The sequence below is a fragment of the Trichosurus vulpecula genome, chromosome 4, assembly GCF_011100635.1.
Source record: "Trichosurus vulpecula isolate mTriVul1 chromosome 4, mTriVul1.pri, whole genome shotgun sequence".
Lineage (NCBI taxonomy): Eukaryota > Metazoa > Chordata > Mammalia > Diprotodontia > Phalangeridae > Trichosurus > Trichosurus vulpecula.
This window is the reverse complement of record NC_050576.1, coordinates 102,704,738-102,731,324: the sequence shown is the minus strand read 5'-3', so window position 1 is coordinate 102,731,324 and position 26,587 is coordinate 102,704,738. Positions and strand designations below refer to the sequence as shown.

Here is a 26,587-nt window from a genome sequence, read left to right as displayed (position 1 = left end):
AATAGCCAGGATTTGTAATTAGACCTGGTATCGAATTCTAACACTGCTATTACTCCTCGTATGACCCTGGGAAAGTCACTTCACCACTGTGACCCTCAATTTCCCCATTTTTTAAACAAGAGAGTTGGACTAGCTTATCTCTGAGATCTCTAAAGCCTATGAAATTGGGGAAGCCTGTGAGGGCCAGTGCTTCCCTTTCCCATAAAATGGGTCACAGAGTGACAGCATCTAGATTAGATAGACTCTGAAGGCTCTTCCAGTTCTAAATCTCTGACCCCAGCAACGTACCCCAGTGGTCAGAGGCAGCCCTTTGAGGGGAGAGACTCAATCTTTAAAACAACAGCTCTGCTTACCAAAAGCTTAACAAGATGATCTGCCCAGAAAAGATATTTAATAAATATTTGTTGAAGAAATGAAAAAAATGCTGAATTTAATTAATCTCATAGAATTTAGAGGTGGAAGGGACCTCAGAGAATATCTCACCCAATCCCATTATTTAACCAAGGAGGAAACTAATGGGAGAAGTGTCTTGCTTAAGATTTATAGCATTGGATTTAAACCCATTGCTTTGAATTGAATTTCTGGGAAAGTGGAGAGAGGAACACCTGATGTCAGACTTGCCAAGTGGCCCAGGCAAACGGGCACCCTCCCCCTGGTGGCAGTGACAGTGGGCGCATGGAGGGCAGCATGTGGTTGGGGTGTGCGTGGGTGGTAGGCAAGGAGGGGCTGAGGGAGGAAGCTGGCTTCCTGAAGCCTTCTCAGCCCTCAAACAGACAGACAGCTGGCAGGACGCAGCCTGGGGGGACACAGCCACTCCAGTAAGTACCTAGAAGGGGAATGTGGGGAGGTGGGCAGTGGGAGCCCCTCAGCTCCGCACAATGGCAGCAATGCGTGGGAGGAGGGCATTGCTGGAGAAGGTGGAAGAGGGAAGAGTTACGTCACCCTAGGGCTGGACTGGACAGTGGACACAAATTTCCAATAACGCCCAGAGGCCATGAGGGCACAAAAGGCTGAGGGGTCTCCCAGAAAAGGATAGGCAAAGTATTCCTCCTTCCCAAACCCCAGATGTGTGTGTTCCTATCGATCCCACCTCCACTTGCCTTCTCTTTTTCCCTTCTATCTGACCCAAGAAGTTCAGTTCTCCAGCTGCTCTCTTTAGCCCCTGAGCCTGAACAGCTATGGCTGAGAGGGGATTGCCCCCTAAAGAGGAAAAGGCCAAGGTGCGTCCCCATCCCCACCCCCCACGTGTTCCCATCTGTGTTCTGCCACATGCTACAATAGATTAAAGGCTCAGTGAAGCCTTTTCCTGACAGTTACGGAGGCAAGAGTTGGGGAAGGAGAGGAAGAGGAAGGAAACACCCCCTCGCTCTTCCTCCCTGGACAGAGACCCCAAAAGCCACAGCTGAAGCTGGGAGGGGGCACTGCCTACGGTTAGAAGGGACCTGGGTAGGCATGTTGGGTCTTCCACTCCACCACCCCTTGGAGTACATTGAAAGATAGATACGCCTGGGTCCCCATCTCATCCCAACACTGTGATATGCCTGTCTGGGATCATGGGGGCCAACAATACGCCCAAAGAAAAAGCGACCTCCAATCTTCTCCCTTCCTCTCCTCCCCATTGCAACCTGCTCTGTTCCCACTTCTCTTGTCTCCCTGTTAGGAGTTCTTGATGAGCATAGACACATGTACACACACATACACACACACACAAACATATATTATATATATGTATATATTATATATGTATATATTATTATATATTATACACACACACACACACAACCCAGCTCTCTCCTCTATAGATCTCTTCCTGCCCCTCACCAAAGTCCCTCTCCCCTTCCCCTTAGCTCATCCTGGGCCTTAAAAGGCTGCCCTTCCTGCCCTCTAGATAACTGCTGCTCCCACCCCGGAAATGCAACCAACTCTGGGGGGGAGTGATAACACCACCATGAGAAAACGGACAACGGACTGGGGTAAAACCACAAGCCCCAACCCCTGGGCTGTCGGTGCCTGCTCTCCCTCCTCCTCTGCTCAGATTCCTCGTTCTGGTCCGGCAGCCGTGAAGGCCTCCTACCCATAGCCCTAGTGACTGTCAGCCGTGGGGTGCCTGTGTCTTTCAGGTGGTCACCATGGCTGAGTGAGCCTGCTCTGAGCCCTTGCCTTGGCCCCTTGGGCCCCAGCCCAGCATGGTCCAGGCCTGTGGGGAGTGCTCCCGAGCTCAGCAGACAAGTCTACCACAGGGGGCAAGCATGGCCCAGTCCCCTGCTCCCACCTCTACAGCCAAGAAACACATCAGACTGCAGGAGAGGTGAGGCCTGGTGAGGGTACGGGGAAGAACGATTTTGAGAAAGGGAGTTATTCCCTACCCTGTCCCTTACCCCAGAACCACAATTCCCCTCAGCCCTGATCTCCCCAACTGTGCCCATCTCCCCTGCATCATTAAAAACACCCCTCATCCTTCCAGATCAGACACCTTAGTACAGAGCAGACCATGGACCTGAATCAATAGGGAAACCCAGATGTATTTGTATGCATTTGCATGTCTGGGAACATGGGGTTTCAGGTTACTCCATACCCGAGGTCCCCTAGACTCTTCATACTTCTATAGGCTCAAGTTTGGTTGGCCTAGCTTGAAAGAAAAGGTGGCTAGGCTTTGATAGGAGCATTTCTCAGGATATCCTTAACAGCCACAGACCCTGAAAGGACTGTCTTTGGCCTCCCTGGTGTTGGGTATAGATAGGGGGAGGGGAATAGCAGACATGGAGAGAGAGAAGCAAGGCTAGACTCCCTCAGAAGGCATGGCTTGAAAGAGCATCTTCCATGGAAGAGGAAGAAAGAAGAGCTTTAGCCCCAAACACTCTGAGCCACGGACTGGCCTCCTGGGTGAGTGCCCAGGCCATTCCAATGAAGGCACTGGAGAACATGCCAATTCAAGAGCCATTAAAGGAAATGGGGATGGTTAGCTTGGAGAAGGAAAGATTGGGGTGGGGGAGGGGACAGGATAATGATCCTTAGATGTGAAGACCTGCCATGTGGAAAAATTAGCTTTATTCTACTTGGTCCCAGACAGGAGCAATACATGGAAGTTGCAGAAAGGGAGATTTAGGCCTCCTCTAAGGATAAAGCTTCCTAATGTTTAGGGTTGTTCAAAGGTAGTTAGGCTGCCTTGGGAAGGAGTTCCCCATCACTGGAAGTCTTTAAGTGGAAACTGGACTCATGTCATCCCATCGTCAGCAATGTTGTAGAAAGGCCCCTTGCTCAGGTACAGGTTGGGCTGGATCCCTCTTCCAAGGCTAAGATACTGGAACTCTATGACCCTGGAATTGGGAAATGCAGAGCATGGCCTTGACAGCTGCGACCTCTGGCTTTCTTCACAGGAGAGGCTCCAATGTGGCTCTGATCTTGGATGTGAGCTCTCTGGGGGCAGTGGAGCCCATCTGCTCAGTATCTACACCCCGAGAGCTCACTCTTCACTTCCTAAGGACAGCTAGGCACCCCCTCACCCGCTGGGCCCTGCAGCGCCAGCCACCCAGCCCCAAGCAACTGGAGGAAGAGTTCTCGGTAAGGACTGTGGGGTTTACGCTTTACCCCATTTACCTCTGAATTACCGCCCTGAATCATACCACAATTGGGGGATGCCAGAGGTGGGGGAACTATTTGGCAACGTTACAGTTGTTTATAACGTTAGCAAAAATTGAAGACAAATGCGTGTCTTTCTGTGGCCAGGAGAGGTCAGCAGAGGAGTCAGAGGTAACAGGAAGTGCTCTGGAGTCAAGGTCGACATGACAGTAAAAGGTCATGGAAAACCTGGGGATTCTCTGGTGCCTGCTCTTCTGACTGTAACCACATCTAACCTTAGATGCTAATATAAAAATATAGGAAATTTAATCAACTAATTAATCAACTAGGCAGCAAGGTAGATGCAGTGAGGAGTCCTGGGCTTGCAACTAGGAAGACCTATGTTCAAATCCTACCTCAGATACTGACTGGTTTGTGTGACCTTGGGCAAGTCACTTGATCTCAGAGGCTCAGCTTCCTCCTCTGTAAAATGGGGGATTGGACTCCATGGTCCTTTCTAGCTTTAAATCTATGATATATGATCCTATGGGAAAAGTAAGCCACAGAGAGGAGGATTCAGCAGGGAGTCCAGGGCAGGAGTTTCAGCTGCTCACATCCTTCCTCCTCACACTTGCCAGAAGATTCCCCCAAACTTTGTCAATCCTGAAGAACTGGACATTCCTGGCCATGCCTCTAAGGATCGATACAAGACCATCTTGCCAAGTAAGAGCCATGCCAGGGAGCAGGGGAGGTGGGGTGGGGACTCTCTCCGTTGGCTAGAAAAGGCAGGCCTGGAGTGGAATTTAGGGTTGATTACAACACTCGGGTTCAGTCTTGTCCCAGCTGTGAAACCCAGGGACAAGCTGGAGGAGGGGTTGGTGCCACATTCCTCCCTCCCTCCACGAGAGAATGGTGGAACGGTGGAGGCACATCTGGGAGAAAAAGTGGCAGCTGGGGTGGAGGAGGAAGGGCTGGAAGGGGGAAGGCACAGCTGGGACAGAGGATATTGTTTAACTAGAGAAGGCACAGCTGGGACAGAAGATACTTTGTAGAACAGAAAAGATACAGCTGGAATGGAGGAGATAGAAGGCTAGAAGAGGCCTAGGTAGAAAGGAGGAAGCACTCCTGGGATAAAGAATCAATCCATAAGCATTTATTAGACACTTACGTGCCTGGCTGAGCACTGGGGATACAAAGAAGGCTGGTGGGATTTGAGCTGAGTTGTGCAGAGAGCCTGGAGATAGAGGGGGAGCATTCTAGGTATGGGGGGCGGGGGGCCAGCAAAAATGCCTAAAAGCAGGAGTTTATGTGCAAAGTAGGGCAGGGAAACCAGATTGTAGACTGTGTGGAAGAAAATGAAGTCTATGAAGAAGACTTGAGAGGTAGGCAGGGTCCAGGCTGCAAAGGGCTTTAAATGCTACATAGAGTACTCTGATCCTGGAAGTGATGGGAAACCACTGGAGCTTATTGTAGGGAAATGGGACATTGTCAGACATGACCTTTGGTGCCTGAGTGGAGGATGGACTGGAGTGGGGAGACACTTAAGGCCTGGAGACCAATGAGGAAGCTATTTTAATAGGCCAAGCAAGAGGCGATGAGAGCATGGGTTAGGTGAATGGCTGCATGAACTGTGACAAGGGACACCTACAACAGGTGCTGGCAAAGATAGAAAAAATGAAATCCAATGACAGATGAGATGTGTGACGTGAGTGAGAGTGGAGGATCAAGGATGATGGTGAGGTTGTGGGCCTGAGTGACTGGGAGGATGGGTGAAGCTCAATTGGGCTGGAGGAATCCTATGTGGTATGGAGTAGGCCCAGCCACAAGGAAGGAGACACAGCTGGGCTGGAGGAGATGTCACCTCCAGATATGGAAAATGGACAACTGGTAAGGGAGGGAGCTGAGGAAAATCAAAGTAGCCCAGCAGATTTTCAAAGAGATTATGGAATTAGGGTGACACTGGGTTCCAAGGAGCTTGAATCTTCCGTCTCAGCTGGATGTGAAAATCTGTTTCCAAGAAATGGGTAAGCATCAACCTTTTCTCCAATCAGAGTCTTTACTGCACACAGCCCTCCCTCTCTCCTCCGTGTGACCTTAACCACCTACAGAGTCCCAGCCTGGTGATTTCAACAGCCTAAATTCACCACCATACCAATATTCAGAGAAGAATTTTCTGTTCTAAGAATCTGGCTGCTACCCTTGGAGTGTCCATAGCCTGGGGGTGAGGGGCTGGGGGTGGGACTTGGCTAGCAAAAAAGCAGATAGATAGATTTAACTAGACAGAAAGTAACACTAAGCCCAACTCAAGCCAACCACAGAGGTGCTAGGGTAGGCAGAAGGACCAGGATAACATGATGGCAACTCTTCCCGAGCTCCACCCTTCAGAGCCCTCTGATAAGGATAGTCTGGGAAATAGGAGACTTCGTCTCTGGTCCTCTTGCTGCTGAAAGCCACCTTGCCTGTGATGCTTATTGGTCATAGTTTCCTGACTTTGAGCTGGAAGGGACCTCAGGGAACTCAGCTAATGATGAGGTCATCAGATGAGCAAAGGCCCAGAGAGATAAAATTATTTTCCCCAAGGACTAACAGGTAATTCATGCCAAAGCCAGAACTCAAACCCACGTTCTCTGACTTCTAATCTAGCACTGCCTTGATTGCTGTCTTGACAACCCTACTTGTGTTTGTTTAAAAAAATATATGATTATAAGACCCTCCATGGAGGGACTTACATCTGAGTCAAGAGGCCTAAAGTCTTGTCCTGCTTCCTCTCCTGGTTTGCTGTGTAACCCTGGGCTAGTTATTTCTCTCTCAATCTCAGCTCTTCCATTAGAAAGACATTCTTGCTTTACAGTCTCTGTCATCGATTACTACCTTTCCATTCCCAGCGCAGTCTATCTCCATATTACTTCACACTTAAACTATTCTAACAATCTCCTAGCTGGGGTCCCAACCTTCAGTCTTACTTCTCCAATCCATCTTTCCCACTATTGCCAGCATGATTGTCCTAATCCCCAACTCATGTAACACTTCCCTGCTCAAAGACTTTCAGTGGCTCCCTATTATCTACTGAATGAAGTCTTTCCTCATTCAGCAATTCACTAATGATGTTGACAATGAGCATTATTCCATATGACTTCTGACCTCCATCAATTTTTTTTCTCTTAGATCCCCAAAGCCGTGTCTGTCTCGGGCGGGCACAGAGCCAAGAGGATGGAGATTACATTAATGCCAACTACATCCGAGTAAGTATCTCTCGCAGCACCATTGCCAGGCAAGGGGTTTCTTGGGTAATTTGCCTTATTGTAATTCAACTCAATAGACATTTATTAAGTGCCTACTTCTATGTGCCAGGCATTGTGCTAAACTCTAATAAGAAATAACAGCAATTTGCATTTCTATAACATTTTATAGTTCACGAGCTGTAGCAGAAAGTTCATTTCTCAAACACCTTGGTACAGAGGTGGTACAGATAATATCACCACCATTTTACAGATGAGGAAGCTGAGGTTCAGTTTGGCTAAGTGAGCAAGAGAAGCTAGATAGTCCAGTAGTTAAAATGCCAGGTCTGGCATCAGGAAGATTCATCTTTCTGAGTTCAAATCCGGCCACAGACCCTTACTGGTTGTGTGACCCTGGGCAATTCACTTAACCCTGTTTGCTTCAGTTTCCTCATCTCTAAAATGAGCCGGAGAAGGAAATGGCAAACCCCTCCAGTATCTTCTGCCAAGAAAACCCCAAATGGGGTCACAAACAGTCATTCACAACTGAAACGACTGAACAACAAAACAACACAGAGAAAGTGGAAGAGTTGGAATTCTCACCCAGACGTCTCTGCTCTGACGTCTGTGCTCCTCTCTGCCCACTGTGTTAATTCTCTGGACCTTGGGGTTCAAGAGCTCCTCACAGAGCTGATCACCTTTGGGTGAATTACAGAGAAGGCACAGAATGCTAGAGACGGAAGGGGTGTTAGACATTGTTTAAGTATTTTACTTCCTCTTCTGTTGATCTGGGCAATTTATATTTTTGTAAATATTCATCCATTTCATAATATTAGACACTGTTGAATAATATGGAGATTCTTAATCTTTTGGTGGGCTGGACCCCTTTGACAATCTGGCAAAGACTCAGGATTCTATCTCAGAATCATATTCTTAAATAATTGAAGGACATGCTCAATTTCAGTTAGAGGTTAGCGAAAATGGAGACGTACATTTTTCCCATCCGAGTTCATAGACCAAGACTTGGGGATTCATGGACCCCGGCTTAAGGACCCCTGATCTAAAAGAATGTAAAGGTAAGGGCTATTTTTATTTCCTAATCTCGATCTTCAAAGCCTAGCACAGTGCCTAGCACATAGCAGGTATTTAATGAATGTTTGTTTGTTGATTAATGGGTCTAATCCAGCTACTCTGTTTTACAACAAATGAAACGAAGATATAAGCTGACTTCCTCCGTAAAGTGATGAGGTCAGACTGGACCAATGTTCCCCAAACTGTGTACTGTGGAACCCTAGCATGACATGCATGGCGACTTTGGCAGAAAACGTTGTTGTCAGTGATGGCTTCTACTCTGAAACACTAAATATGAACACATATGTAAATACTTACTGCATGTGATTTTTTTGTCTGAAAATAGGCCTAATTTCCTCTTTTTATCCTGGGGATATTCACAGAATAATTTTATTTCAGGGATGAAAGAAAATTCAGAAACCATCTAGCCCAACCCCCAGCCAAAAAAAAATTACCCTATAATAAAGCCACAAGTATCAGCTAGCCTGAACTATATATGTGTGTATACAAACATAAACAAAAAATATATATATATATCATATGCAGAATATATACAGTATATCCACAATGGGACGTTGTTGTTGTTGTTCAGTCATGTCTAACTCTTTGTTACCTACCATACTGTCCATGGGATTTAGTGGTTTGCTATTTCCTTCTCCAGAAGATTAAAGCGAACAGGTTAAGTGACTGGCCCAAGGTCACACCTCTACTAAGTGTTTGAGGCTGGATTTTAATTCAGATCTTCCTGACTCCAGGCCTAGTGCTCTATCCCCTGAGCCACTTAACTGCCATAAATACCACACACACACACACACACACACACACACACACACACACACACAATGGAAGGAAACCCACTTCTACCTAAGGCATTTCATTCCAATGATGTATAATTCCTAATTGTTAGGAAGCTTTTTTTTTCCTGACCTCAAATTTAGTTTTTGCCTCTTTGCAACTTCTCCCTCTTCCTAGTGTCCCTTTTTTTTGCTGTTGTTCAGTTGTGTCTGACTCTTCATGACCCTATTTGGAATTTACTTGGCAAAGATACCGGAGTGTTTTGCCATTTCCTTCTCCAGCTCATTTTGTAGTTGAGGAAACTGAGGCAAACAAGGTTAAGTGACTTGCCCAGGGTCACACAGCTAATAAGTGTCTGAGGCCAGATTTGAACTCAGAAAGAGGAGTCATCCTGACTCCAGGACCAGTGCTCTATCCATTGCAGCACTTAGCTGCCAATGTGTAATAATAGAAGCATTTGTATAGCACTTTAAGTTTTGCAAAGTACTTTATAAAAATTATCTCATTTTATCCTTATGACCACCCTGAGAAGTAGGTGCTATTATCTATCGTCGACATTTTTTAGGTGAGAAAAATGAGGCAAAAGGAGGTTAAATGATTTGCTTATGGTCATAGAGTTTGTTAGTGTCCGAGACTAGATTTGAATTCAGGTCTTGCTGGCTCCAGTGTCAGGACTCTATCCACTGTTCCACCTAGTAACCAGTTTATTCTGGTTGGTACCCAAAGTGGAATCCTCTGTGTATCCAGCTCCATTGCTGTGGTTGATTTTATAATTCCCAAAAGGTCACCTAGTCTTTAAGACTCTAAAATTCTGCATTTATGTACAGCACCCATAGTAGCTAATCCCCCTAAATGTGTCAGGGGCCCCCTCATGCTGAAAATCCCCCACTCAGCTTGATGAGAGTTAATGACGTTGGGAGTCTGCACGAGGAAAATGCCAAAGGCATTGGAGAACAAGCCTCAGCTTGACTGCAATGGCGGCTTGTGTTTGAGTTGCCACCTATATCCTCCTTCTCTCCCTGTGGTCATGGGGAAAGAGAGGGACAGGAACAAGCAATTATTAAACACCCACTCTGTGCCAGGCACTGTGGTAAGCGCTCTATGGATATTATCTCACTTGATAACAGCCCATACATTGTAGGGGGTACTGAAAAAAACGTTGCTTTGGCAATTCAGCCCTTTCAGGGTCGCTTTTTTTCCATATCTCTCACCACTTCCAATTCTCGAGTCTCAGTTTCCCCTGACCTCCATATCCCATCCATCACAAGGGCTCAAAGCCTAGGTGCCACTTGATCAGGAAAGGATTCTAGAGGCTGAGAATCCTCCAAAAATTGGGCAGCTGGTAGCTAAGGAAACTAAGAGAAAAGGCTTAGATTTCAGCCTCCGGGAATGCCTTACCTAGGCGTGGCTTCTCGTCAAGGCATCTTGCCAGAAGTTTCCTTCTTGATAACCCCCTAGTGCCTCAAGGTATGGAACCTTACCCCACTATACCACGCATCCCTACAGTGGATGTGAAACCTGCTGCCCTCTGGTGGTTCACAAGAGCAAGGGCATCCTTTTACAGATGTTGGGAAATAGAACGCCATCAGTGATAAGCCAGGACAATTTAGAGGGGAAACAGGATCTCCCTATTCATAAGATTTAGAGCTGGGAGATAATTTAAAGATCATATAATTGCACTTCCCCCCCCTATTTTACAGAAGAGACAACTGAGGCCCAAAGAGAAAACTTGCCCAAAATTATGCAGGTCACATGTAACAAAGCCTGGTTCCACAGCAGATATGTTGAAAAGAAGGTGGGGTCCAGAGTCAGGTGGCCTGAGTTCAAATCCTAATTCTACCAGCGTACTACCCGTGTGAATTTTGCCATATCGCTTTGTCAATTTGGGCTTCTGTTTTCTCAAATGTAAAATAAAAAGTCTTTACTAGATGTCCTTTCCAGATCTAAATGTCTGGCACTATGACCTAGGTGATTTGATGGGAAATCAAACGTCTCATGGCATCTGTCTCTGGCAGCTCCTCTAGTCAATCCCCACTGAGGAAATTTGGGCCCGGAAAAGTGACCCAAGGTCACACAGGGAGTAAATAGAGCCACAGTCAAACCCAGGTCTTCTGCCTACAATCGAGTTGTTTCCAGAATGTTACACTACCTGATCCCTGTCTCATGGGATGCAAAGAGAGAATGTTGATCTGGAATTCAGCAGGAGCAGCTGTGTATTCAAGGACAGAAAATTATCCTGGAGCTATATCCTCCTTACAGCAAATACTCTTTGATTCTGCAATGACCACCCCCCCAGGGACACCCTCATCATCCCTGGTTTCCTCAGACTCAGATTAAGCATGACCTTCTATATGGGGTTTTTCCTGATCTTCCCAGCTCCTGCTGCCTTCCCCAAATTACTATGTATTTTCTATGTAGCCAGTATTTATTTATTCGTTTGTCTATTTATCCATCCATCCATTTATTTTTGCATTCGTTTGTTTATGTGCGTGTTGCCCTCCCTTGAGGGCAAGGATTATTTCATTTCTGTCTCTGTATGTTCTACCATTTAGCACAGTATCTGGTACATAGTAGGTGCTTAAGACATGCTTATCATTCATTGATTGGGCGGAGGGAGAGGGAAGATGGATTTTGGAGGGAAAGGAACTTGAAGACATTGCTCTGCATTTTGATGCTAAATACATAAAATGTAGCAAAATTAAAATATGCATATGTCATATAAATCGTGAGAGGGGTGTGGGTGTGGGCGTGGGTGTCTGTCAAGAGTTCTGGCACATTTTTTGTAAAAGGGCTGCAACCTAATGTCAGGGTGTCTTAGTTCCAGGGAGAGGGAGCTGGGGGAAGTTTCCTGAGGTTCTTACTCCTCACTTTGTTCCATCTCTTTAGGGCTATGATGGTCGTGAGAAAGTTTACATTGCAACCCAGGGCCCCATGCGTAATACTGTGTCTGACTTCTGGGAAATGGTGTGGCAGGAGGAGGTACCCCTCATCATCATGCTCACCCAGCTTCAAGAAGGCAAAGAGGTAGGTGGCAGCTTTCCCCAGAAAAACCACTCTTGAGGATCTCAGACAACCAGATTGCAACAGAAACAAGGGCAGTCCAGTTAGAATATTGTAGGATTCTTCCTCTGTCTTCCTTCCCTTTCCCTTCCCCCTTCTCCACCTTCCACAGAGTAGGGACAACCACTTGGGGGTAAAGCTTACTCCTTAACTCTTATTCTTAGTAACAGACCTGGTCCCTGACTCTCACCCAAGGGCAGATATAGCCTCTATAACATAAAATCCCCTATCTCTCTTCCCCTAAAGAGGCATTTCCTGTCTAGAGCATCCCCTGGATCTTGCTGACAGAACTGCTTCCCTCTCTCACTCCCATCTCCCTTTCACCTAGAAATGTGTTCACTATTGGCCTACAGAGGAGGAAACCTATGGGCCATTCCAGATACGGGTCCAGGATGTGATTGAACGCCCAGAATACATTGTCCGGCACCTTACCATTCAGGTATAACAACTGCTCCTTAGAATCATAAAGCCATTAGCTGAAACCTCCCTACCCTGAGGAACCTGGTGAGCCTGAAAGGAGATAGACCTCCTCCACAGGGTGTAAGACCTGCCTAGCCTTCCCCCCATCCAAGTCCAAAAATGTATGTCTCATCATGCACTTTGTATCCATCAACTCTCTGACAGGAGGTAAATAATGTGCTCCATCATTGTTCCCCTGGAATTATGGTTAATCATCACATTGATAAGAATTTTCAAGTCTTTCAAAATTGTCTTTATAATGTTGTTGTTGTATAAGTCATTCTCTTGGTTCTGCTCACTTCACTCTGTATCAGTTTCTACAGTCTTCCTCCATTTCTCTGAAACTGTGTCATTTTTTTATGGGCACCATAGTATTCTATTCCAGTGAGGTGTCCTCATTTGTTCAGCCATTCCCCAATTGATGGGCACCACCTTCCTCCCCGGCCTTTTCCAGTAACTCTATTTTGAATCAAGTTGCATCTCCCAAATCCTTCATCAGGACCCAGGTCCAACAAGAATTCTTGAGTCCATAGTCAGAAAAACCCTAGATTATGTATTAAGGCACAAGAGAGAGAACCTACACTGCTCCTGCCTTCAGGGAACCTACAGGCTCACCTTTGTTTTGCCATTTGGTAAATTCATGATCTCATAAATGTAGGCTGGTTCAGATCATAAGGCATCAACATATCCTCATCCTTCGTGATCCTTGTCTGCCTTTCCATAAGTCTTCCTTCATAAGAGGCCTTGGTCTGGTCAGTGCTAAGGCTGTCTGCCTGTTATCCCTCATTCTCACCATATGACTGGCCCGCCTCTTCTTCCAATTATGCACCTCCTCCGTGATAGCATGTATTCCATTTCTCTCAAACAAGTAATTGTTGGAAATGAGCAGCAGCAATCTCAAAGCCACCATGAATCTTTCTGTTGCCCTTTGACTCACTTGCAGTTGGGATTCTTCTGAAAAGCGGTGTTTCATGATATGCGGTCAATAAGCAAACCACGTGATAATGAATGATAGAATTGTTGCTTATCAATGCTGTTCTGTTAAGGTAGATGGCTGCTGTACAGGGAATTTGCCACTTTTATGCAGCTGTCCACGATTGTTAAGTATCCTCCCAGGCTATTAGGAGCTTCTATCAATGCTGGCGATGAAACAGGGTTTAATGTGACGTAGAGAGGTTGGCAAGTGGGAAGAGAGAATAAATAGTGCACAGGATAGTCACTATGTTACAGCAGGTGCAGAATATTGGGAAGGACGAATAAGAAAGGGAGTGTCCCAGGGGAGACTCTCAGAGTCACTTCTGCGTTCACCACGTGTGAGGGAGGAAAGGTGTCCACGTGCAGATCCTTGGAGCTGATTCCATGTTGGGCTATGAGGAATCCACTGTAGGGCCAGAGCATTTGCAGGGCCTGTACCCAGAGAACAGTCTATGGGAGTTATGATGACCAAGCCCTGGCAGATGGAAATATCTAGTTGTCCCAGTTTGATCTCTGCATAGGAAAAGGGAACACTTGACGAGAGATGAGTGGACCTAGTTCCTAGATGTGAGTGTGATTAGGAGCAACGGGAGTACATGCATTCTAGTACCAAGGCAAGAAGAGGCTGGACTAAGGTACATGCTGTCACTAAGAATTAGAAGAACAAGAGATGGGGTGAAAAGGCTTTGAAGAGACTGTAGAATACTCTGGGGTTTGGAATTAGAGGACCTGGGTTCAAACCCCATTTCTGTTCACCTAACCACCAGGACTCAGTATCCTCATCTGTAAAACAAAGGACTTGAATGGATGTCTTCCTAGGTTTCTTTGGGCCCTAAAACTATGATTTCTAACAAGGGCTCCAACCATTCTTCCACTCATCCAGGTTTGCCACCCCCAGGTCATCCCTGATCCCTCATTTTTCCTCACCCCATATAATCAATCTGTTCCCAAATCTTGTTGATTTGGCTTCCATAATGTTTCTTATATCTGCCCCCTTTTCTTCATTCATATGGCTCTCTCTCGCCTGGACTATTTCAGTAGTCTTCTAATTGGCTTCCCTGCCTCTCCAATCCATAGACCACTGTCAAAGTGATTTCCTAAAGGGCGTGTCATTCTCCAGTTCAATAACTTCCAAGGCCTTCCTCTTAGCTCTAGGTGATACAGTGGCTAGAGTGTAGACTTAGAGTCAAGAAAATCTGGCCTAAGCCCTGGAACCCTCGATTTCCTCATCTGTGAAATGGGGATAAGAATGGCCCTTAAACTTTCAGGGTTATTTTCAGGATCAAATAAGATAATGTATATCAAGTTATTTGGAAAATCAAAAATACTTTATTAATATTAGCTACTATTATTATCATTATTAGGATCAATTCAATAAACATTTATTAAGCACCTACTATGTGCCAGGCAAGAAAAAGAAAGACAGTCCCTGCCCTCAAAGGACTTACAATCTAACAAGGAAAGACAACACACAAGAGGAAGCTGGAAAGGTGTGGGGACTGGGGGAACAGGACACCAGGGAGTCATCTTGTTTCATGGAATTGAGACCAAGCAGATCAATACAAAGTCATTTGATTGGCAGGGAAAACTCTTACAACCAGATGCCAATTTATCTGTCTAGCCTTATTACACGTTGCTGTTGTTATTGTTCAGTGGTGATCTCATTTAGGGTTCTCTTGGCAAAGATACTGCAGTGATTTGCCATTTGCTTCTCTAGCTCCTTTTACAAATGAGGAAACTGAGGCAAACGGGGTGAAGTGACTTGTCCAGAGTCACACAGCTAATAAATGTCTGAGTACAGATTTGTACTCAGAAAGATGAGTAGTGCTCTATCTACTGCACCACCTAACTGCCCAGAGCCACCTAGCTCTCCTTCATACTCTGTGGTCCAGCCATCTGGACTTCTCACTGTTCCTCTCACATAACATTCCATCCTGTCCCCATGCATTTGCACAGGCTGTCCCCAGTGCCAGAAATGCGCCTCCTCTTCACCCCCCCACCTGTCTTCTTCACCCCCTCCCCCATCCCTACACCTACTCAAATGCTGCTTCCCACACAAGACCTTTCCTGATGTGCTCCCCTAGCTGCTCATGCCTCCCCATTCCCCTGAAATTACCTTGTATTTACTCTGTATATGTGCTGTGCATACTTATAGGAATAAGTGTTGCTTTCCCTGAGAGAATGGAAGCTCTTTGATAGTAGGTTCTGTTTCATTGCTTCATTGTTTCCTTCTGTTTCATCCCCAGGGTCTAGCTCAGTACATGATATGTAAGAGGTGCTTAATAAAGACTTGATTGAGCCACTGATGAGCCTAGATCCCAAAGAACACATTATGCTTTTTCTGTGTTTTGTCCTCATGGCAACTGGGAGAGATAGAGAGCTGGAAAAGGAGGTGTATCATTACCCCTAGTTTACCATGGATCTGGAAACTGAAGCCCAGGAGATAAAGAGATTTGTCCAAATTCATATTACACATCAGTGGCAGACCTAACACTAAAAAGCAGGTTTCTTAGGAAGAACCCATGTTTGTACCATTGGTCAATGCTCTCTCAATTCCCCAGTCCCCTACCCCAATGTAGATTGCTGTAGAGCAATTCTTTTTTATTTAATTTTTAAAAAATTTATTTTTCTCATGTGTTTAAATTAATTCATTTATTTAATATTTTATTTTTCCCCAATTACATGTAAAAACAATTTTTAACACTTGTCTCTTAAAATTTTGAGTTCCAAATTCTCTCCATCCCTCCCTCCTTCCCCTCCCTCCTCATGGAGAAAGCAAGTAATCATATGGTAAAAGAAAACCCAGACCCCCCAAAAAAAATCTCAAGAAAAATAAAGTAAAAAAAAAAAGTTTGTTTCAATATACATTGAGACTCCATCAGTTCTTTCTCTGGAAGGGGATAGTAGTTTCATTATAAGTCCTTAAGAATTGTCTTAGATCATTATATTGCTGAGAATAGCTAAGATATTTGTGGCTGATTGTCGTACAATATTGCTGTTACTGTGTACACTGTTCTCCTGGTTCTGCTCACTTCATTTTGCATCAGTTCATGTAAAATCTGTCCAGGTTTTTTCTGAGAGCATCCTGCTCATCATTTCTTATAACACAATAGTATTCTGTCACAATCATATGCCACAACCTGTTCAGCCATTCCCCAATAGATGGACATCCCCTCAATTTCAAGTTCTTTGCCACCATTAAAAGAGCTGCTATAAATATTTGTGTACATTTCCTTTTTTGTTCATTTCCTTTTCTAAAAAAAATCTGTTTGGCATATAGACCTAGTAGTTGAATTGCTTGGTCAAAGGGTATGCATGGTTTTATAACCCTTTGGGTATGGTTCCAAATTGTTCTATAAAATGGTTGAAAGAGCTCACAACTCCACCAACAGTACGTTAGTTTCTCAATTTCCCCACATCCCCTCCAACATTTGTTATTTTCCTTTTCTGTCAGCTCATCTGATAGGTATAGGGTGATAGCTTAGTTTTAATTTGCATTTTTCTAATTAATAGTGAATTACAGCATTTTTTCATATGACTATAGATAGCTTTGATTTCTTCATTTGAAAAATGCCTGTCCATATCCTTTGATCATTTATCAGTTGGGGATTGGCTCTTATTTTTTGTAAATTTGACTCAATTCTCTATTTGAGAAATGAGGATTTTATCAGACACTTGCTATAAAATTTTTTTCACAGTTATGATTGTTGTATATTTCCCTCTATCCTATTTCCTCCTGTTTATCCTACCTTTCTCTCCTTTCACCCTGTCCTCTCAAAAGTGTTTTGCTTCTGACTACCTTTCTCCCAGTCTGCCCTCCCTTGTATCACCCCTCCCCCTTCTCTTATCCCCTTTTACTCCTACTTTACTGTAGTGTAAAACAGATTTCTATACCCAACTGAGTGTGTATGTTATTTCCTTTTTGAGCAATTCCAATGAGACTAAGGTTCAAGCACTCCTGTCTATCCCCTCCATCTTCTCCTCCACTGTAAAAGCTCTTTCACATCTCTTTTATGTAAGATGATTACCCCATTCTATCTCTCTTTTCCCCTTTCTTCCAGTGCTTTCCTCTTTCTCACCCCTTAATTTTATTTTTTAGATTATCATCCCATCACATTTGATTCACACCCCTGACTTCTGTCTATATATACTCTAACTGTCCAAATAATGAGAAAGCTCTTAAGAGTTATAAGTATCATCTTCTCATTTAGAAATGTAAACAGTTTAACCTTATTGAATTCCTTATGATTTCTCTTTGCCTTTTTATGCTTCTCTTCAGTCTTGTATTTGAAAGTCAAATTTTCTATTCAGCTCTGGTCTTATCAGGAATGTTTGAAAGTCCTCTGTTTCATTGAATATCCACTTTTTCCCCTGAAGGATTATACTAAATTTTGCTGGGTATGTCATTCTTGGTTGTAATCCTAACTCCTTTGCCCTCTGGAATATCATACTCCAAGCCCTCCAATCCTTTCATGTAGAAGCTACTAAATCTTGTGTTAGCCTGATTGTGGCTTCACAATATTTAAGTTTTTTTCTTGCTGCTTGCAATATTTTCTTCTTGACCTGGGAGCTCTGGAGTTTTGCTATAGTGTTCCTGGGAGTTTTCATTTTAAGATCTCTTTAAGGGGATGATTCATGGATTTTTTCCAATTTCCATTTTACCCTCTGGTTCTAGAATATCAGGGCATTTTCGCTCGATAATTTCTTGAAAGATGATGTCTAGGCTCTTTTTTTTTAATCATGGTTTTCAGGTAATCCAATAGTTCTAAAATTATCTTTCCTTGATCTATTTTCCAGGTCAGTTGTTTCTCCAAAGGGATATTTCACATTTTCTTATATATTTTTTTCATTCTTTTGACTTTGTTTTATTGCTTCTTGATGTTTCATGGAATCATTAGCTTCAGCTTGCCCAATTCTAACTTTTAAAGTATTTCCTTCATTGAATTTCTGTATCTCCTTTTCCATTTGGCCAGTTCTGCTTTTTAAGGCATTCTTTTCTTCATTGTATTTTTATGCCTCTTTTATCATTTGGCCTATTCTGTTTCTTAAGGTGTTATTTTCTTCAGTATTTCTTTGTGCCTCCTTCACCAAACTGTTGACTCTTTTTTCATAATTTTCTTGCATCACTGTCATTTCTTTTCCCAATTTTTCTTCTACCTCTCTTGCCGCCAGCGGCTGTGGCATGGAATGACCGGAGATGGCCAAATACCAGAGAGAGTGAAAGAAAAACACAAGCCAGGGGAACAGTAAAGAACAGCTCTGTTTATTGACCAGAAAGGGTGGATATACTCTCCAAGCTAGTAAACATAACACCTTTCTCATGACAACATTTGGCAATTATTAACTACGTTGCATACTTTGTTTCCTTGTGCCCTATCAGCACTGTGTCTGTATCCTATCTGGGAACAAAATATTCTATACGTACACTTACATGTAAGGGGGTTGGAGAGCCCATGTCTTGAGTATTATCAGCCCAAGGACAAGAGTAGGCTTCAGTTAAAATCTGGCCTGGACTCGTCCTGTTGGGGACTTTCTCAGAGCTGGCCCTCTACACTCTCTTATTTGATTTTTAAATCCTTTTTGAGCTCTTTCAGGGCATGAGACCAATTCACATTTTCTTTGTGACTTTGGATGTAGCAGTTTTTATTTTATTGTCTTCCAAGTTTATGTTTTGACCTTCTGTGTCACCCTAGGAACTTTCTGTGGTCAGGATCTCTTGTTGTTGTTTGCTATTTTTTTCCAGCCTATTTCTTGACTTTTAGCTTTATATTAAAGTTGGGCTTGGCTTCTTGGGTGGATAGGACACTGTCCCAAGCTTCAGGTTTTTCATGCAGCTATTTTCAGAGTTAGTTAGGTGTAAGTTTTTGGTTCCTCCAAAAGTATGATCTAAGGAGGGGTGTGTTTACTACTCTCCTGGCTTATGCTCTGGTCTGTGAGTGACCACAAGCACTCTTTTCCACCCTGGTACTGTAACCAGGGTCCCTGTTTCCTTGCTGCCACAAGTTCTGGTATGCTAGTGTGCCTCCTCACCCTGGACTGCAACCCAGATCCTCGTATGGGTAATGCAACAGAGTGCTGGACCCAATGCCAGCAAAGGCACCCCTGTAATTTCCTTCTGACTAGTTCTCTGACCATCTTACTATCTGTAGGTTGAGAGCTCCAGAAGTAGCTACTGCCACTACTGATTCAATCATCCCCAAGGCTTGCTGCTGGTTTATTAGGGTGAGGCCTATGCTGGTGTAGCCTGTCCTGGAGTGTGCTCCAGTCTCATCCTAGTGTGATAGACCTTTCCTGCTGATCTCCTAAATTGTCTTGGGCTGGAAATTTGTTTCACCCTGTACTTTTGTGAGTTCTGGTGCTCCAGAATTTGTTTTGAGGTGTTATTTAAAGTTCTGAAAGGAATTTGGGAGAGCTCAGGCAAGTCCCTGCCTTTTCTCTGCCATCTTGGCTCAGCCCCACTTCCAGCAATTTTAAGGAGGGAAAGAACAGGACATTGAAGGCAAGAGAAAAGCCGGTATCACCTACCTGGCTCCTAAATTCTCCAGAATAATAATAAGGTTTGACTCATTATACAGAGTTCCCTCCTCTTCCCTACCTCTTAGGACCTTTGGTTCTTCCTTGTAGGTTCGAGCTCCTAAGGTGAGCCTTTCCTGATCTCCCTAATGATCTAGGGCTCTCTCCCTAGTGAATTTAACATAAGCAGACTTATCTGGTGTTAATTCCCAGTACAATGTAAGCTCCTTGGGCAATGGCACTGGTTCCACCTTTATTTTTATTTCCATATGCTTACTTAATGCACACCTGTTGAACTGAATTGTACCTGCACCCCTACCTCGCCTCACCTCTTTACCTCATCCCTTAGTACCAGGAAGAGTGTCGCCCAGTAAAGCACATCCTCTTCTCTGCCTGGCCTGATCACCAGACCCCAGAGTCAGCTGGGCCCCTCTTACACCTGGTGGATGAGATAGAGGAGAGCCCAGACGCAGCGGCCAACTCTGGGCCAATTGTGGTCCATTGCAGGTTTGTATCCCACTCCCTCTTCCCAAAACCCCCCTAGGTCTACCCCAACCCCGGGGAGTTAAATACATAAGCAAACACACACACATAAATATGCACACATATGCTGCACTATTAGGCCTTATTGCTCAAACCTGTGCAAAATGAAGCCAAGTGCTGCCTTGATTTGGGAAACTCTAGGTCATTTATGTAGTCAGATGGCAAAGTGGATAGAGTACTACTGTACTGTACTTGGAATCAGGAAGACTTGAGTTCAAATCCACCTTATAGCCTATATGATCATGGGCACAGCCTCAGTTCCCTCATCTGCAAAACAGGGATAATGATAGCACCTACCTCAGAGTTGTTAATGAGATAATATACATGAAATGCTTTGGAAAAACTTAAACACTAACTAAACGCTATCTATTATTATTATCAAATGACTCGTCTTGACACTGAGTACAGAATGCTAGCCTAGATACTGAAGGGAGATGGGGGGAAGAGTGGACATGGAGAAGTGGTCTCTATTCTGAGTGAGCTCTTATTCTGGGGGAAGAAAATCTGGGAAAGGGGGAGCTGGCATAGCTCGTGGTCTCGAGCTCCCAGAGAGATGGCACATGAAGGCCTCCTAAAGGAGATGAGGTATGAACAAAGCGGAGAAGAGAACTGGGTACTCACTCAGTGGAGGTGGGAGAAAAAGGGAGGATGAAGGAGGAGAAGATGGAAGAGGCATAGCAGGGAGAGAGGGTTGGGGGGCAGGGTTGGAAATATATCTGGGATAGAGGAGGTGCAGAGCAAATAATATGACTAGCCGACATTTATTTAGACAGCACTTTAAGGCTAAATGGCTTGCCCGTGGTTACACTATTACAGGCAGGCTTTGACCCCTGACTTTTCCTATAAAGAAAAAACAGATAAATGAAGAAATGGCCTACCAGAAAAGCATGAGAAATTTTGCTCAGTTGGGGCCGAGTCTGGGCTTACCAGGGAGGAGGATGGTTGCATAAGAAGGGCTAAGTGGTAAAAGAGGCATCATGGGGACCACAGGAGATTTCTGAGCAGATGAAATTTAATAAAAAAAAAAAAGTAGCAGGAAAAGAGTGTGTTTTGTGGCCTTAGATTGGTTTGGATAGCTGGTGTGCTAATAACTGCCCCCCAGTTCTTGACTCCTGCTATAACCACTCATCTGCCTTCCTCCTAGATGAGATTTTCTTTGGCCCATACAGTTATTGTGCCTTCACCAGAGCCCCAAGGTGGTCTGAGCAGCATTGATTTCTTTCCCAAGAAATTCCCAAGGCAGTAGCACAGTTTCCAGCCCTGCTAGCCTACAAACAGATTCCTGGAGCCAACTGATGTCTACATACACTGATCTCCTTGTGACATACCCCACTTTGCCCCCTTTGCTTTATCTCCAGTGCTGGGATTGGCCGGACTGGCTGCTTCATTGCCACACGGATTGGCTGCCAACAGCTCAAGGCTCGAGGGGAAGTAGACATCCTGGGCATCGTATGCCAGCTTCGGCTGGACAGGTGGGTTCAGGCTCAAGCTAAGAGGGTGAGAAAAGCCACCCTGACAACCACCCTTAGTGACTGCCCCAAGGTTGAAGGCTTTTCCTTAGGTCCCCATTCCTATAAATATCACTCAAGCATCAGTGCCTTGAAAGAAAAGACCCCTGCTACTGAAAAAAACTATTTTACAACTAGCACAGTATACATTTTTATTTGTGGATTGGGGTGTCAGAATTTCAATTTAGATCACATATATATGGATTTATTCTGAGCTTCCGTTGGTCATTTAAAAGGATTTGGGGTTTGTATAAAATCATTTTATAATACCCTTGACCTTGAGAGTTTGGGGGTTGGGGAAGAGTGTAAAGCCTAATAATGGGAGAGAGCTAAAAATTGAAGATATAGAGACTAAATTGTAGTCGGATACCTGCAGAAAATATATCATGAAAATATGTCGTGTCAAAAATGCACAAATAGCTAGGTCTCAAGAGCTGATGGAATCAATGTGATTCACCAGACATTTATTAAGTGTTGTGCAAGACTCTGTGGTGAGTACTCAGAATACCAAGATGCCTGTCCCAGAAACTTCCTGCCCTCAATGAGCTTCCTATCTAAAATGGGAGAACAACATGAACACAAGTAATGCTTAAAGACAAGCCAAGGCAAGGAAAGGGCCAAGCAAAGCGCTATGAGAAATCTGAGGAGGGAGAGATCACTTTACTCTGCAGCGAGGAAGGAGGGGGAATGTCAGAGGAGGTTGCATGGGCCTTGAAGATAGAACTTTAACTGATGCAGAGCATAGGAGATCGGATGTGCAAAGGTCAAGATAGGGCAGAGTAATCCAATTAGCTGCTAATTGACTCTCTAGCTTACTCCCCAGATTGCTTTTCCTCCCACCTTTCAAACCACTCTAAGTGTACTTTGCTGATCATCACCCACCTTTTGCCCTTAAACATGGGCATCCCCCCCAGGGTTCTCTCTTGGGCCCTCTTCTGTCTACACTCTTATTTTCCCAAGATCTTTGTTAGCTCCTATGAGTTCAATGGTCATTTTCTTAAATTTTATTTTCAATTCACAGAACAAAACAAGTATTTCCATAATAAAGTACAATAAAAAAGATGAATGTACATGAAACTGCAAATCTACCATGTACAACTTGCTATTCCCTCCAAATATACAACAAAATTATCACGTAAATTTCTTTTTCTTCTTACCCCGCCATATGACTTACCGCTAGACACAAATAGGTGTGTGTGTGTGTGTGTGTATACACACATGCATACATATATATATACTGTGTATATATATATAAAAGTATATACATATGTGTATATATCCACATATATACAGTATATATGTATCTATATATACACGTGGTGGGGGGTGTAAAATTATTCTATACATCTATTTCTCAATTCTTTCTCTGGATGCAGATAGCATCTTCTTCATATGTCCTTTATTTTTAATTTGTATATTTATAATAGTCAAGATGACTTAGTCCCTCTCAATAATTATTTCTATGCAAATGACTCCCCCATCAATATATCCAGCCTTGATTTCTCTCCGAAACCCTAGATCTGCCTCACCAAGTATTTGTTGGACATCACCACCTGGATTTCCTACAGGCATCTCAAACTCAACATGTCCAAAACAGTACTCATCATCCTCTTCCCATCCTCTCCCTGTCTTCCCTCCAGGGGCTATTTCTGTCAAGGGCACCCCCATCCTTCCTACCACCCAGATTCAAGACCCTGGAGTCATCCTTGACCCTTCTTTCTTCCATATTACCACATGCAATCCGTTGCCTTGTCTCGTCAAGCCCACCTCTAGGCATTGCTCCCATCCGTCCCCTTCTCTCTACTGTTATTAACTAGACTTTTCCAACAGCCTCTCTGCTTCTAGTCTCTTTCCTTCTAGAATCCATCTCCTATGTAGCTGCTGAAATCATATACATATATGTATGTATACATATGTGCATGAGCATGTGTATGTATATGTGCATGTATACATATGTACATGTATTGTATATGTGTGCATATATGCATATGTGTGTACATACACATGTACACATATATACTGTTTTCCTGGCTAGATGTCATAGATCATATTATATCGTATCATATCACACCAGTGAGGGACTTGTAGGTAGGAAATCGAGAATGGCATAATACAGAAGATAAGCTGAGAGCCTTAAAAGACACTAGGGATTCTAAGAAACAGGTAAGCAGTGGGTGTATTTTTGGTATGGAGACCAATGGGGACAAAGGCACAGATATTATAGATGGAGTGATAAAGATGAGGCACATAAAGAGGACCAGATTGGCTGAGCCCTCTTTACATGAATGTGAAGGGTAGTAATGTATCAGACTGGAAAAGTAGGTTGCATTCAGATGGTGAAGGACTTTAAATGCCAAACAGAAAAGCTTTGATCCTAGAGGTAATGGGGAGCTATTGGAATTTGTTGAGTAAGGGAGTGATATCGTGAGATCTGCATTTAGTTAGGAAAATCACTTTGATGGCTCTGTGAAAGATGGATCCGAGAGCTGTAGACACAGCTCTGGGCAAAGCAGGATGGGACTTCTCCCTGGAAGGGGTGGTTCTGAGGGTCAGAGAGTGGACACAAGTGAAAAATTGGTTTAAAAAAATTTCATTCAGGGAATCTATGACTTGTAAACCCAGGATACCAGCTTTGAGTCTTAGACCAGAACCCCATATGGGACAGAACAGGTGCCCAGCACTTGGAGAAGATGGAGCACTTTGGAAGCCTCCTGATCTTGTGGTCTCTGCTCTCAGCATCAGCTTTGTTGTTTCTTATTCCAGGGGGGGCATGATCCAAACCAGTGAGCAATACCAGTTCCTGCACCATACCCTGGCCCTGTATGCTGCCCAGCTGCCTGAGGAACCAAATCCATGACCTTCTGGAACCTGGCTGAAGAGGTGACATAGGTCATATAGTATCTAGACTGAACCCATCCAGAGAGGAGAAACTTTCTCCTTAAAGGCCTAGAACTTTGTCCTCTATCTCCATCATACCCCGGTCCCCAGGGTCTCTGATCCTAGAAGAGGCATTGATCCTCTGATGCCCCAAGTTTTCATTCTCCTTTTGTGTCCCGAAAGACCTGGTATCCCAGATCACTGACTCATTGACTGGCAGATGGAGGAGCGGAGGAGTTGTGGGTGTCAGGGGGCCTTTTGTGACTAGAAGCCCAATCCTTGGACCAGAGTGGAGAGTTGATCCTCCTCCTGCAGCCAGAGAAAGCTGAGATGAAAGGATAAGACCAGAGATACAGGGATTTTATCTTACTTTCTTCTCTTGTCCTCAGTTTCCTGAAATGGACAGCAAGGACATTACACCTATATTTGTGTGCCTATTTCTCAAGCCCATAGCCTGCTTCAAGCTCAATGATTTGAGCTGTCAACTGCAGCAAGCCTGAAGGAAAAACCCTAGGTGGTCCCACCTCCTCTGGCGTGCTACTTACGTGCCCAAGCTTCCTCTTCTATGAAGGCAACGCTTCTAGGGACCCCGATCATAGACCTTGTGTTTGAACATCCTAAGGACAAAAGGAGGATGGGGAAATTCCTGGCAACTATTTTTGCCTCATCTCCCTTCCTGGAAAATAATCCTCAGCCATAACCATCCCTCTACCCACTCCTTGTGGGAAGCTTTGTAGCACAAGAGTACTATACAAAACCACCCATGCAGCCCTCAGCACATTGAATGCCAATCAGCCCTGAGATGCTAGTGATGTTAAGCTCTTTAGGCCAGACCCTGATAAAGCCATCTAAATTCCTAGAGATGCTTCCTTCTTCTCTCCATCAACCAATCCGTGTGCACTGTCCTTGTGAAGGCAAAAGAGGCCAGTTCTCTCCCTGCAACCCCATCTTGGGTCTTGGAACCACAATAAATAGATGGCCCAGGCCATGTGGCATCCAGCCTGAAACCATCTTAGGAGGGAAGGGGAGGTGGGGAGGAGAAGAGAAAGAGGAAAGTGAAGATAAGTTCCTCTTGAAATGTCTGGAGAAGTATCCTCTCCCTCTCTGACACCATTCAGAGCTTCCATTCACCAGGTAAATTTCTCAAGGGCAATCCCACCAACCAACTGTAAGCCCCCAAAGGTCCAGTCCGATAAAACAATAAAGCATTTATTAAGTGCCTCCTATGTGCCGAGCACTGAGGATACCCTATGAAGAATGAAACGATGCCAACTCCCTGGAGCTTAATTTTAATAAAGCAGACAAGCACATATATAAATGTATACAGCATAAATATAAAAGTGAATAAACACAGACATATACAAATTACTTAAATAAAAACTGGGAAAATCATTAAGGCTTAATGCAGAAGATGGTCAGTCCAAACCCAGAGATGGAAAAAAGCTTTGATGCAGCTAGCTAGTAGAATGGGTACTACATGGGACTTGGAGTCAGAAAGACCCGAGTTTGAATCCTGCCTCAGACACCAGCTGTTTAACCCGGGGCAAATCACTTAACCTTTGTCTGTTTCTTCAGGTGTAAAATGGGGATAATAATAGCACCTACCTCCCAGGATTGTTGTAAAGATGTGATGAAATGGGGCAGCTAGGCAGGCAGAGAGTAGAGCAGCAGCCCTGGAGTCAGGAGGACCTGAGTTCAAATCTGGCCTCAGATGCTTGACACACTTACTAGCTGTGTGACCTTGGGCAAGTCCCTTAACCCCAAATGCCCTGCCTTCTCCCCTACAAAATAAAAAAGATATGATGAAATAATTGTAAAGTGCTTAGCACAGTGCCTGGCACATAGGAAGCACTATATAAATATTAGCCATTATTATTGGCTACTATGAAGATGGAAGAAGGAAATAGGGGGCTTAGTCTGGCTTTAGGTCCCTTTCTTCTATCCAAAGCCCTGGAGGTTCAGTTTGGTTCCAGATACAATCTAGGACTTGCTGCCACTCTAGAGGACCTG

General features: G+C 44.3%; 1 protein-coding gene across 2 annotated transcripts; it reads left to right on the top strand.

The window, feature by feature from the left end:
* The first annotated feature begins 763 nt into the window (after nt 1-763).
* On the top strand, nt 764-26,113 carry PTPN7 (protein tyrosine phosphatase non-receptor type 7). 2 transcript variants are annotated; one of them, XM_036756151.1, is made up of 11 exons: nt 764-818; nt 2,121-2,308; nt 3,378-3,561; nt 4,197-4,281; nt 6,724-6,800; nt 11,529-11,666; nt 12,031-12,141; nt 19,999-20,156; nt 21,551-21,664; nt 24,464-24,580; nt 24,967-26,113. In XM_036756151.1, exons 2-10 carry the CDS (start codon nt 2,187-2,189, stop codon nt 24,555-24,557), a joined length of 1,083 nt encoding a protein of 360 aa, XP_036612046.1. In that variant the 5' UTR covers nt 764-818; nt 2,121-2,186; the 3' UTR covers nt 24,558-24,580; nt 24,967-26,113. The 2 variants fall into 2 exon arrangements, with proteins under 2 accessions (XP_036612046.1, XP_036612045.1); XM_036756150.1 differs by having other exon boundaries at nt 24,464-26,113.
* The last annotated feature ends 474 nt before the right edge of the window (nt 26,114-26,587 follow it).

What these genes read in the sequence shown, in the direction of transcription:
- PTPN7 (XM_036756151.1), top strand. Translation starts at nt 2,187, where the DNA reads ATGGTCCAGGCCTGTGGGGAGTGCTCCCGAGCTCAGCAGACAAGTCTA. An exon ending in AACTGGAGGAAGAGTTCTCG is followed by an intron (nt 3,562 to 4,196) that starts GTAAGGACTGTG and finishes CACACTTGCCAG; the next exon opens with AAGATTCCCCCAAACTTTGT. An exon ending in ATACAAGACCATCTTGCCAA is followed by an intron (nt 4,282 to 6,723) that starts GTAAGAGCCATG and finishes TTTTTCTCTTAG; the next exon opens with ATCCCCAAAGCCGTGTCTGT.